This window comes from Castanea sativa, chromosome 1 (assembly GCF_040712315.1).
Source record: "Castanea sativa cultivar Marrone di Chiusa Pesio chromosome 1, ASM4071231v1".
Classification (NCBI taxonomy): domain Eukaryota; kingdom Viridiplantae; phylum Streptophyta; class Magnoliopsida; order Fagales; family Fagaceae; genus Castanea; species Castanea sativa.
Genome location: NC_134013.1, coordinates 13,895,630 through 13,906,551, shown reverse-complemented (window position 1 = coordinate 13,906,551; position 10,922 = coordinate 13,895,630). Strand labels below are relative to the sequence as shown.

General features: G+C 33.2%; 1 protein-coding gene across 1 annotated transcript; it reads left to right on the top strand.

The window, feature by feature from the left end:
- The first annotated feature begins 3,238 nt into the window (after window positions 1-3,238).
- Window positions 3,239-10,060, top strand: LOC142621917 (lysine histidine transporter-like 8). The gene is made up of 5 exons (XM_075795293.1): window positions 3,239-3,683; window positions 4,257-4,393; window positions 5,485-5,912; window positions 9,170-9,301; window positions 9,479-10,060. The coding sequence occupies exons 1-5, from the start codon at window positions 3,280-3,282 to the stop codon at window positions 9,965-9,967; spliced, it is 1,590 nt and encodes a 529-aa protein (XP_075651408.1). The 5' UTR covers window positions 3,239-3,279; the 3' UTR covers window positions 9,968-10,060.
- The last annotated feature ends 862 nt before the right edge of the window (window positions 10,061-10,922 follow it).

Here is a 10,922-nt window from a genome sequence, read left to right as displayed (position 1 = left end):
CTCCAAGTTCATCCTCTCTCTCCCTCTCTCTAAATCAAATGCAATAGTGTTAGTAGACATACAGTAGTATGAAATTTGAAATTGACACCTTATTAGTCAAAATATTTAGCTAGGATTTGGGCAAACCCATGGTGTCCTTGCTTGCACACGAGCAACCACTCAAATCCTTTACTCACCCGAGATATGTGTAAAGACAGACTTGGTATATCCAAGTTCATCCTCTCTTTCTCTCTCTAAACCAAAAGTGGTAGTGTTATAGACATATTGTGGTGTGAAATTCGAAATTGGCACCTTATTGGACAAGATATTTAGCTAGGATTTGGAGCCCCCAAATCGCAACTTACCCATGGCATCCTTGCTTGCATCCCTCCTCCACTTATCAAAAGACTAGTCCAACCAGTTATGAAATATTAAAAAATATAACATTTTGTGTTTCTTAATTTTTTGACAAACTTGCTAGTTATAATGAGGGGAACAATATTTGAATATTAGACATCTTTATTGAAAATGTTAAAAATTATGAACTGAATTAAAAAACTTTTGGTAATACAATTATTGTCCTTAGCCAACCATGTGGAGAATTACATACAACGGAAACACTAACAGACACCAACGGTAACTATAATTAGACGCGCTTGAGTCAAGACAATAATTTAATTGACAATGTCGCAAATTTCTATATATATATATATATATATATTTTTTTTTTTTTGGTTTCCCACAATGTTCCTCAAAGCTTTCAACAAGAGATTAATCACTGTTCGCAACAAGTGGGCCCATAATGGGGTAAATCGCTGGCCCAATGAGTTTTTTCAAAGTTCCAGTGTCTGGACTTGAACTAGGGAGCTCTTAGTCAAACTCAAGACAGCCACTTTGAGACCAAGTGCCCAACCTCTTGGCCAACCCCACTGGGTTGCAAATTTCTATATTTCAAATCTTGACTTAGTACACTAGCGTATCAAACATTGCATAGCTTAATCTTGAAGGAAATTAGGGTTGTCCATATTTTTCTAATCCCAGAAACGTAGAAATTTTCCAATCCCAGAAACGTAGAAATTTTCTACAAGCGTGGAATTGCATAATTGTGTTGCAAAATTTCAAACTTTCGAGAAGTTTGGTCTAAACTTTATAAAGTCAGACTCACAAGTCCTCAACACTGTTCACACATATATTTTTAAAGTACACTGTTCACATAATAAACCTTTTACATAGGGTTTTTTAAATTTTTTATAGAAAATAATTGATTTATCTTATCTTTTTCTAGAAGAAGAAAAAAGACTACTCCATATTTATAAGTACAGAGAAGTAAGCCGAAGTTGACCAAAAAGAAAAGTAGAAATGACTAACAAATAACTATAAAGAAATTGTTATTTTCTTGAACTTAACTAATTACTACAGATGTAAAATTAGATAGAGAATTAGGTGAAAATTTTATAATCTAATTCAGTGATTGTTGTGAACAATGTGGATAGCATAACTGTACATATAGGCAAAGCTCGACATCTTGTTTTCGTTGATATTTTATTAACGTTGATCAAAATGTGCCCTTAAATATAAATTAACTTCTAAAATAATATTTTTTACCTTTCCTTGCAAATTTTTTCTTATTAATATCAATTGCAGTTTATGATTATTTAGGGGAAGAGTCACGTCCTGAATAGTTCTGAACATCCTTGTTAGCCAAAAAAGAAAAAAGAAAAAAAAGCAGCTTGTTATTACTCATGGCACCATATCATAGGCTGTTATTATTAGTATTATTATTATTATTATTATTATGTTTTTTAAGGAAATGGGATTAATTAAAAATTAAAAAATTGTTGGTTGTTCTTTCAGGTCTCCGCGCCTTCTCCAAAAAAAAAAAAAAAAAAGTCTCCACCGAGGAAAATAACTGAAAACTTCCTTCGCCTCCATATTATTAATTAATTTTAAAATTTATTAACCGGAGCCTTGGCAGCATATAATATTTAGACATGGTTTGGAAGCTATATTAAAAAAAAAAAAAGTGAGGCATGGAGTCCATAGAGAAAATAAATGAAAATCTAGAATCCCCTTAAGACTCAAATTCAATAATGGTATTTGTATTTGAACTTTATGCGTTACTAATTAAGACTGTAAATGAATCAAACTATTTATAAATAGCTCAAGTTTGAAGTGAGTAAAGGTTTATATGTGTTCTTTTATTTAGAAAACAAGACAAATTCAAGTTCAAGTTTAGGGCATTATTATTAAATGAGCTAAACCAAAACATAATAATGTGCTCACAAACAAACTCGTAAACATGAGGCTCAACTTAACTATAAATATTATTATATTTTATACGTATCTATAAATATGCTTATATAGACTAGAGAGTTTCAATAAGACTCCAATTTCATACCGGTTGCAATTTGCTTATTTCTTAAATTACGGTGAAATAGGCCAGAATCCTATTGAAAGTTCAAAACACTAGGATGAATCTTCATGCACCTATGCAAGACAATAGGCTAGCACTTTGATTTTAGCAATTACACATTGTTTTCATGGTACTTGATTAGCAATCAACAGGGTACGTATCATGGTAAAGAGACCAAGATATTGAGAGACTGCTGCCTCTCTTGCTTAATGAGTCGTATCAAATAGTGTTTTCATGGGTGAAGTTAAGAAAAGAGGCAAACTCTGAATTAAATGTTGACTTTGTTTTAAGTTTTAACTTCTAACTTGAGAGTTTTGATTAAGAAAAATACTAAAGCTATTATCGATTCTAGCTACTCCAAGAAGTTATAAACTAATGTACATATAATGAATGTAATCAACAATATAATAAATAAATAAATTTATTTTTATTTTATATTTAAAAGATGATAAATTAGTTTTGTAAAGGTTATACAATAAAACATGTAGTGACCATAAAATCACTATTCGCCTAAAAATTCCAAGAGAAATGGAGAGAGTATCAAATATTGGAATATAATTTATCAAAAAAAAGACCACAAAGTGTTGTTGCTTTGCTTCATTTTCATCTATGACAACAAGTCATGAACTCCACACTGAACCCACAAGAAAGGAAAAATAATAATAATAATGCAATGCATGTTCAGCGAAAGCAGTTGGTCAAATTGCTACCTAGTGCTTTCATAATTAAGCGCCGGTCAACAAAAGTTGTTTACCCCTGAACCCAAGTCCCTCTCTTTATGTTTTGCATGAAAAAAACTATATATTCTAAGCATTTTCTTGTTGGTCATATAGTGTGAAGAGGGCAAGGGAAAGGAATAGATCAGGAGAGTGAAAAGATAAAGATATATGGGTGACTTTGTTGAGGAGGAGAGCTCTGCTATCCCATCAAGACCGGCAATGGATTTTGGGGCTCACGTCGTGTCAGCCCCTCCCATGCAGTCTCAGTACAATTCACCATCTTTGTCAAGAAAACCATTGCTATTCCCAATAGAACCTGCAGATTCTAATGGTGCAATTGTAGTTGCAAACAAGGCCACACCAAAGCCTTCTCACACTTCTAACTTCTTCACACCCTTGAGTAGCCCAATTAGGAAGGCTATTCAACTCACCAAGCTTGATCCACAGGATGCTTGGCTTCCCATCACAGAGTCAAGGAATGGCAATGCATACTACGCTGCCTTTCATACTCTTTGCTCTGGAATTGGAATTCAAGCACTTGTACTTCCTGTGGCCTTTACCATTCTTGGATGGTAAGCCTCCTAATACCTCTCATTAAACAATTGCAAATTTTAAAAAAAATTTACATATAATACATAGGATAGGAATAGGATGGCTTAAATTCGACACTTCATACAATAAGATCGCTTGCAATATGCCCCATTGAATGTGATTTTCGTCAATACATGGATAGTAACTGCAGAAGAAAATGATTTTCTCATAAAAATTTGTTTTAAAAAATTTGTTACGTAATTTAAATTAAAATATTTCTACCATGTCAAGGTATATATATATACCACATAATATTATCTTCTGGACTTGATGTGCGTTGTGCATGTGTACTATATTATTTTCTATGAACTATTGGTTTGATTTGTTGGACTATATGTAATCCTTCTTTGTCAAATATGTAGTGTGTAATCCCACATACTGTAGCAGTACATGTACATGTATAGAGGGTGTGATTGCAGTTCTTGAAAGCCATGTGGATTACAGACAGTTAATTGGCCTAGTAATTGTTGTAGAACTACACAATTAAGCAGCTAATTTTAAAGTCCATATCTTTTAGAACTTGTCTTGGTTCTTATTATTATCTTTGATTGCAGGACATGGGGAATAATATGCTTGACAGTGGCGTTTGTGTGGCAGCTTTACACACTTTGGCTGTTGGTGAAGCTACATGAATCCACCCAAACTGGGATGCGTTATAGCAGATATTTCCAACTTTTCAGCGCTTCCTTTGGTTAGTACCCTTTTACATTTCCCGGGTTTCTCCGCACCTCATCACAGTTTTGGTACTAAAATCTCTGTTAAATACTGATTATCCTAAATTTTAAGTTATTGTGATACGATAAATTTAATAATTGAACCTACTTTCTAAAAACTCCAAGAAGATCATCATATTTAATGTAATCAAGTAGCCATAATTTGGTTTCTTTTACTTCATTTTTTTTTAAAAATAATAAAAAGTATAAAACAGTTTATAGAAGGATCTCAATTTTCACTAACATGTACTCACTGGTTCACAAATATTGTATTTACAGGATTTATTTTAAATTTACTTAACTAATGAATATGAATATAGCACTGCCAGACATTACATTTTTTCTGCAATTATTTATAATATGTTATAATTGAAAAGTCAAGTAACATTACTTTGACTTTTTTTGCTGAAAGTAACATTACTTTGACTGGACTCACTTGTGCCCATTAATGGCATTTGCTTTATTATGTACCAATCCTATTATGTCATATTATGTGGAAAAAAATTATCAAAACTGTTATGTGTGAATACAAATATTTGCTAGCTAACTTTTGTTGACTTGGTACCTCATTAAGTACGTGAATATGTCATGAAGTTTGGCCAAAAAGGAAACGAAAATTGAAGAAAAGTAAAGGAAGCATGTGAAAAAACTAATCACTGTCCAACTGTGTATGGGGATGAAAATGATTGAGGGTGAACGAAATGTGTCTTCATCCAAAGAGTGATAATAAGATTAATGTGTCTGCCACAAATATCATGTAAAAAGGGATAGGAGGCTTTTTACATTCTTAAAAATTAAAGCCTATTTAAAATGAATATATCCGCCCCATCCCAACTCCAAATATTCTCGTAATCCGTAATTCGCAACTGCACTTATTCAGTTTAAATAATTTTTAAATAATTAAATTTCTTTATTTCTTAACGATTTAAGCTTTTGAGATAAGTAATTAAGAATAATTATCGTGTTTCATTATTACTCTAAGCTCAAATGAGCTTAGCTATTTTGATGATTAAGAACTCAATATGGTATATAGAAATAAATAACGATATGTATTCCTCTTCCTCTCAAGGTGAAAGAATGGGGAAGATTTTTGCTCTGTTTCCAATAATGTATCTATCAGGCGGAACATGTGTTGCCCTGATTATCATTGGAGGTTCAACCATGAAGATTTTCTTCCAAATAGTGTGTGGCCACGGCTGCTCCGCAAAGCCATTAACAAATGTGGAATGGTACTTAGTGTTTACATGTGCTGCGGTGGTTCTGTCACAGCTCCCAAACTTGAATTCCATAGCCGGGGTCTCACTAATTGGTGCAGCCACAGCCATAGCCTATTGTACTATTATGTGGCTTGTGTCTGTCACCTCGGGCAGGCTTGATGGTGTTTCTTATGACCCAGTCAAAGAGAACGACAACATGGCTATGATTTTCAGCGTTCTAAATGCCCTTGGTATCATGGCATTTGCTTTTAGAGGCCATAACCTTACACTTGAAATTCAGGTAAACTTTTCCCCTTATTTTTTTGGACAGAATGAAGTTTGTTTATTCGCTCTTGGATGATAATAAATTATACAAAGGAGCCCATATGATATCCATTTCCACCCTTACCATAGAACCCATGAGTCATGCCCCCATTTTTTGTCTTTATAATGATATATATACAATAGATGGTGGTGGTAGTGGTTAGTCCTGCTTTTTCTTTTGGGGTTATAATCCCCAATTTCAAATGCTGCCCTGATTGGTCTAATTCCATATTACCCATTCCTAGAATAAAAAAAGATAGTCCATTCATTCTCCCTTTCTCCTTTGTGTTTCATTTCTTAAAAAAAAAAAAAAATAATCATTTTATATTATTTAAAAGAATATATTGAGTGCAGTATAACTTGTCAATCTTCATTTTAAAAGTTATCATGATTTTTTAGTAGAGTTTGTGACGTGTCTTTGTATTAAAATTGTGAAAATCAACTTGTGTGCAACAAGTTTAGCCAGTCAAAATATACTCCTAGAACTAAGGACATTCCAATCATTTTTTTTAATTCCTTCCTTCAAACTTTTCTCTTCTTTATTTCCCTTAATATAGGATTAGTTTAATAATAACATTTTCATGCCCACTTGTACTCGAAATTCAAACACATTTTGGTCCCAGCCCAACTGCTCTGCCCAGTTCCTCACTAGAATATCCTTAGCAATTAAAGCTTCCTTACTATGGCTCCCATCTGGTAGGAAAATGGACATACATCCTATATGATAGCACCCCTAAAAAATAATCTTCATTACAAATTGATATTTAGTTTGAGCTTAAATAAGAACCAATACAAATTTGCCAACTCAAAATTATTGTAAAACAATATTATCAAATTTTTTTGATACATAGCATTGCTCAAACTGAAAATTTCACTTCTTACTCACAAGGTTACTGTTGTGGGCCCAAGTGACATAGCTTATGAGAGTGAGTGAAAATGGGTATTTTTTTCAAGATTTTAATTTACACAATGCTCTTAAAGATGGTCTCGAAATCATTTTAAGATGTCTATATAGATGTCCAATGCTAAAAAATTTAAAACCACAATGTTATACTTCATATCTGTAAAAATAAATGAAATTTTCTTTCAACCATTTTGGAGGAAAGCTCCTTCAACCCAGTATGTGGCAGTTCAAATAAACATCATGTATATTTTCTAACGCATAATTGCCTGTTAATAATAATGTGACTAATTTAAATTACTTAGAGCTAATTTGGCCTAGCATAGAGTGTGTCCAACGGACTAGCCAAATCCAAATCCAAATTCATCTTTATTTTAGAGAATAAACCCTTAAAATGTAGGTCTAACAAAATAGAGAAGCTTTTTTTCTCAACTAACGTAACTCTTTAGAAAAAGAGAGTCAATGTAGATCGGTAAAAGAATTACTTGGCTTAAAATGATTCTAAAGCTGAAATAAGATATTAATTATTTCTCTTTCCTTTCAACATCTCTACAAAACTCCCTCCCTCTCTCTCTCTCTCTCTCCCCACAACTAAACATTCTTTCACACAAAATACAATTACTTTTTCATAAAACTAATCATAGAACACGACACTAATTTGGCCTCCCCATACACTTGGCAGTGGGAAGGAAGACTCGAAATGGAAATGCTCTTCACAAAAAATCTCAGACGAGTAAAGAGCAAGCAACCTCTCATTGGTTCAAACACAATCTCTCACCCCCTCTCCAGCAAATCACTAAAGAAACTCATTGCCACCCTGATTTGGTTTTCTCTATCCCATCACTTCAATTTTGACGCCCTTACATTCTGAGATGGGTGGTTTTTGGGATAAGTTTGCGTAGGTTTATCTGTGGGCTTGTCCATAGATTTGTTGGATCTATCTCGGTTTGAGGGTAAATTGAAAGTGAAAGGGGCGGAAGCCGTAGGTTTGAATACAAAAAGATTAAAGAAATAAATAAATGAAGATTAAAGAATAAATGAGAAATAATATTTAAACTGAACAAAGAAAGAATACAGACCATTAAAAAGTATATTTAAAAAAAGTAAGCATAAAAAATGAAAAAGAAACTTTTCCTCTCTAATTTGAGTGAAAAAATTCGCTGTTGGAGATGCTTAAAAGCCAATTTATTTGGCTCACGTACACCTTTTTATTAAAAGCCAATTTATTTGGCTTACGTACACCTTTTTATAACTTTATTTCGTTTTCAGTTTTTTCTTTTTTTGGTACCCAACTTATTTTTAAGCAAAATAAATCAGTGGAAATAAGCTTTAACGAATCAAATGTAGATATTCTTATGCATAATGAGTTAGAGGTCTCTAGTTTGGTTTTATATATATATATATATAGATACAATAAGATTTTAACTTATAACATTCACTCAACGATGATTACTCCTTTTAATTATTATATTAAACTAAAACATCAATATGTTTTTAATGTGTGTGGAGTTTGAACTCCTGAGCTCTTATTCTATATATGAAAACTTTACTAGTTAAGTTAATTAGAACTTGCTCTCTCACTTGATTTTTTTTTTTTTGAAAGAGTTTCAAGCTCCTGATGATAGTTTTTTTTTTTTTTTATATATACAAGATAGAATTCTACTCTAAACTAATCTAAGTGTAAATATGTGTAAAACTCCCTCCCCACACCCTACAGATCTAAGTGTAAATATGTGTAAAACTCCCTCCCCACACCCTACAGTTTTTATACTTGTGGAGTGACCAACGCATCAAAAGTGCACGGTGGTATGATAGCTCTTTATCATCAAACCAAAATACCAATCAATTTTTAGTGTAAGAGGGGGATTGAACTCCAGATCTATTATACAACTATCAAAGACTTTACCAGTTGAGCTAACTGAAACCCAACTCTAACTTGGTTTTGGAAAAAGATTTTATCTAATAAAAATTTAGAAATACTGTTTTTTATTGACCCAAGTCAAATAAATAATTTGAAATCAAATCCAGATACGATCAACTTTTGTTTGGTGAATCAGATACAATTAACTTTCCTTCTATCATGCCCTTCCCCTCCCAGCCCCAAAACATTCTTTTTCAGGCTGCAGCTGGAAAGCTTTTGAATTTATTACAAATTAAGATTAAAGGAGGCCAAAGGGTTCCTTTCCATTGCCACTGTTAAAAGAAGATCGAAAAGTTTTCAAATCTATCTTAAACAATATACAAAACAATGTCGTACTACCAAAAGCAAAAGGGGAAAACATCACCAGTTGGATTACATTATGTATCAGTAATTCAGTGCTTTTCAACTGCAGGCAACCATGCCTTCGACTGAAAAAAATCCATCCCACGTACCAATGTGGATAGGAGTGAAAGTTGCCTATGCAATCATCGCAATGTGCTTGTTTCCCCTTGCAATTGGAGGATATTGGGCTTATGGACACAAGGTATTAAGGACCTAAGAGAATTTTATTATAAAGATGCTTATATAGAATGCACTTTCCACATTTGATTAATTACTGTCTCCATTGAAAACATCGAAAAATATCAGTCAAGTTATAAGACTCTGCAGCTGTCCATGTTATTATTATTAATAACTATGTTTATGAATTTTGTTTTGCCAGATACCAGCCAATGGTGGGATGCTAACAGCAATTTATCAGTACCATGGGCGTGACACCTCGCAATTTGTTTTAGCATTAACAAGCTTATTAGTCATAATTAACGCAGTGACCTCATTCCAAATCTATGGAATGCCTATGTTTGATGATATGGAATCCAAATACACTAAGAGGAAAAATAAACCATGTCCATGGTGGCTGAGGTCTGGTTTCCGAGCCATGTTTGGTTATGGATGCTTTTTTGTAGCAGTGGCTATCCCATTCTTGGGTAGCCTTGCAGGTTTGATAGGAGGGATTGCAGTACCAGTCACTTTTGCTTATCCTTGTTTTATGTGGTTAAGGATTAAGAAGCCCAAGAAATATGGCATAATGTGGTGGCTAAATTGGGTGCTAGGACTGTCAGGCATGATTCTTAGCGTGGTACTGATCGCAGCTGGGATTTATGTTGTAATAGACACAGGCATTGAAGTTAGCTTTTTCAAGCCTCACTAATTTAAACTATTGGTAGATTAAAACGCTTGGCCGATACCTTTTATAGCTGATTGGCTATAATTCCATTAAAAAAAAAAAAAAAAACTGCTTGGTTATAAGGAGCATCTGCTTCTTTTTTTGCCTATATTTGGTATATGTTAGTATTTGTTTGTGAAACCTATTAGTTAACAATGTTTTCCGTCTCTCTTTTATTGTATGCTAAATATGAGGGGGTGGCCATATGGGTTAAACTTATCTCAGTCGTCCCTTCTATAAAAAATTTGACATTTGACGTGAATAGCCCCCCTAGCGTTTTCAAATTCCCATTTGCAGTAACAATAGATTGACAGATACGGGTTATTCCCCTCCTAAAATTCACTTGGCCCCTCTAAGTTTTTGAGAGAAAAACATATATTGATTAGTGTCAGTGGTGGTGGCTCTAGGAGTTTTTTTAAGGATGTTCCTCAAAACGTATAAATTACACAATCTAATAAAAAGAAAATTTTATATATTGACAACAACAACAACAACAACAACAACAACAATTAAAAAACACGCAAATACATAAAGTTGTACAACATAAAACTTGTGGAGTTTAGTTGTGGTTGTTGTTAGTATTGCTGAACAGGGATGGACGGCGGTGGCTGGGGAGAGTAAGTGAGTTTCTTATTTCCTTTTAGCCTTTAGGTTTGATTTAGTTTTAGTTTAAATTGTTTAATGACTTATGAATCTGCAAGACATTGAGGCAGTGAAGATTTTTTTTTAATTTAATTTTTGTTGAATTAAAAATGTAATCGTGTTGATGTTGGAGTAGTGATAGTCCTAGTCTGAGATGAGATTGATCTTGTACAGGGCTTTTCTATTGGCATTTGGTTCGGGCCTTGTTAGTGGTTTTATTATAATTTTTTTTCCCAGACTTTCGTTCAAGTTTTTTTTTTTTTTTGGAATTTTTTCATGGTTTTTATAAACCAGTACA

What these genes read in the sequence shown, in the direction of transcription:
- LOC142621917 (XM_075795293.1), top strand. Translation starts at nt 3,280, where the DNA reads ATGGGTGACTTTGTTGAGGAGGAGAGCTCTGCTATCCCATCAAGACCG. An exon ending in GCCTTTACCATTCTTGGATG is followed by an intron (nt 3,684 to 4,256) that starts GTAAGCCTCCTA and finishes CTTTGATTGCAG; the next exon opens with GACATGGGGAATAATATGCT. An exon ending in ACCTTACACTTGAAATTCAG is followed by an intron (nt 5,913 to 9,169) that starts GTAAACTTTTCC and finishes TTTCAACTGCAG; the next exon opens with GCAACCATGCCTTCGACTGA.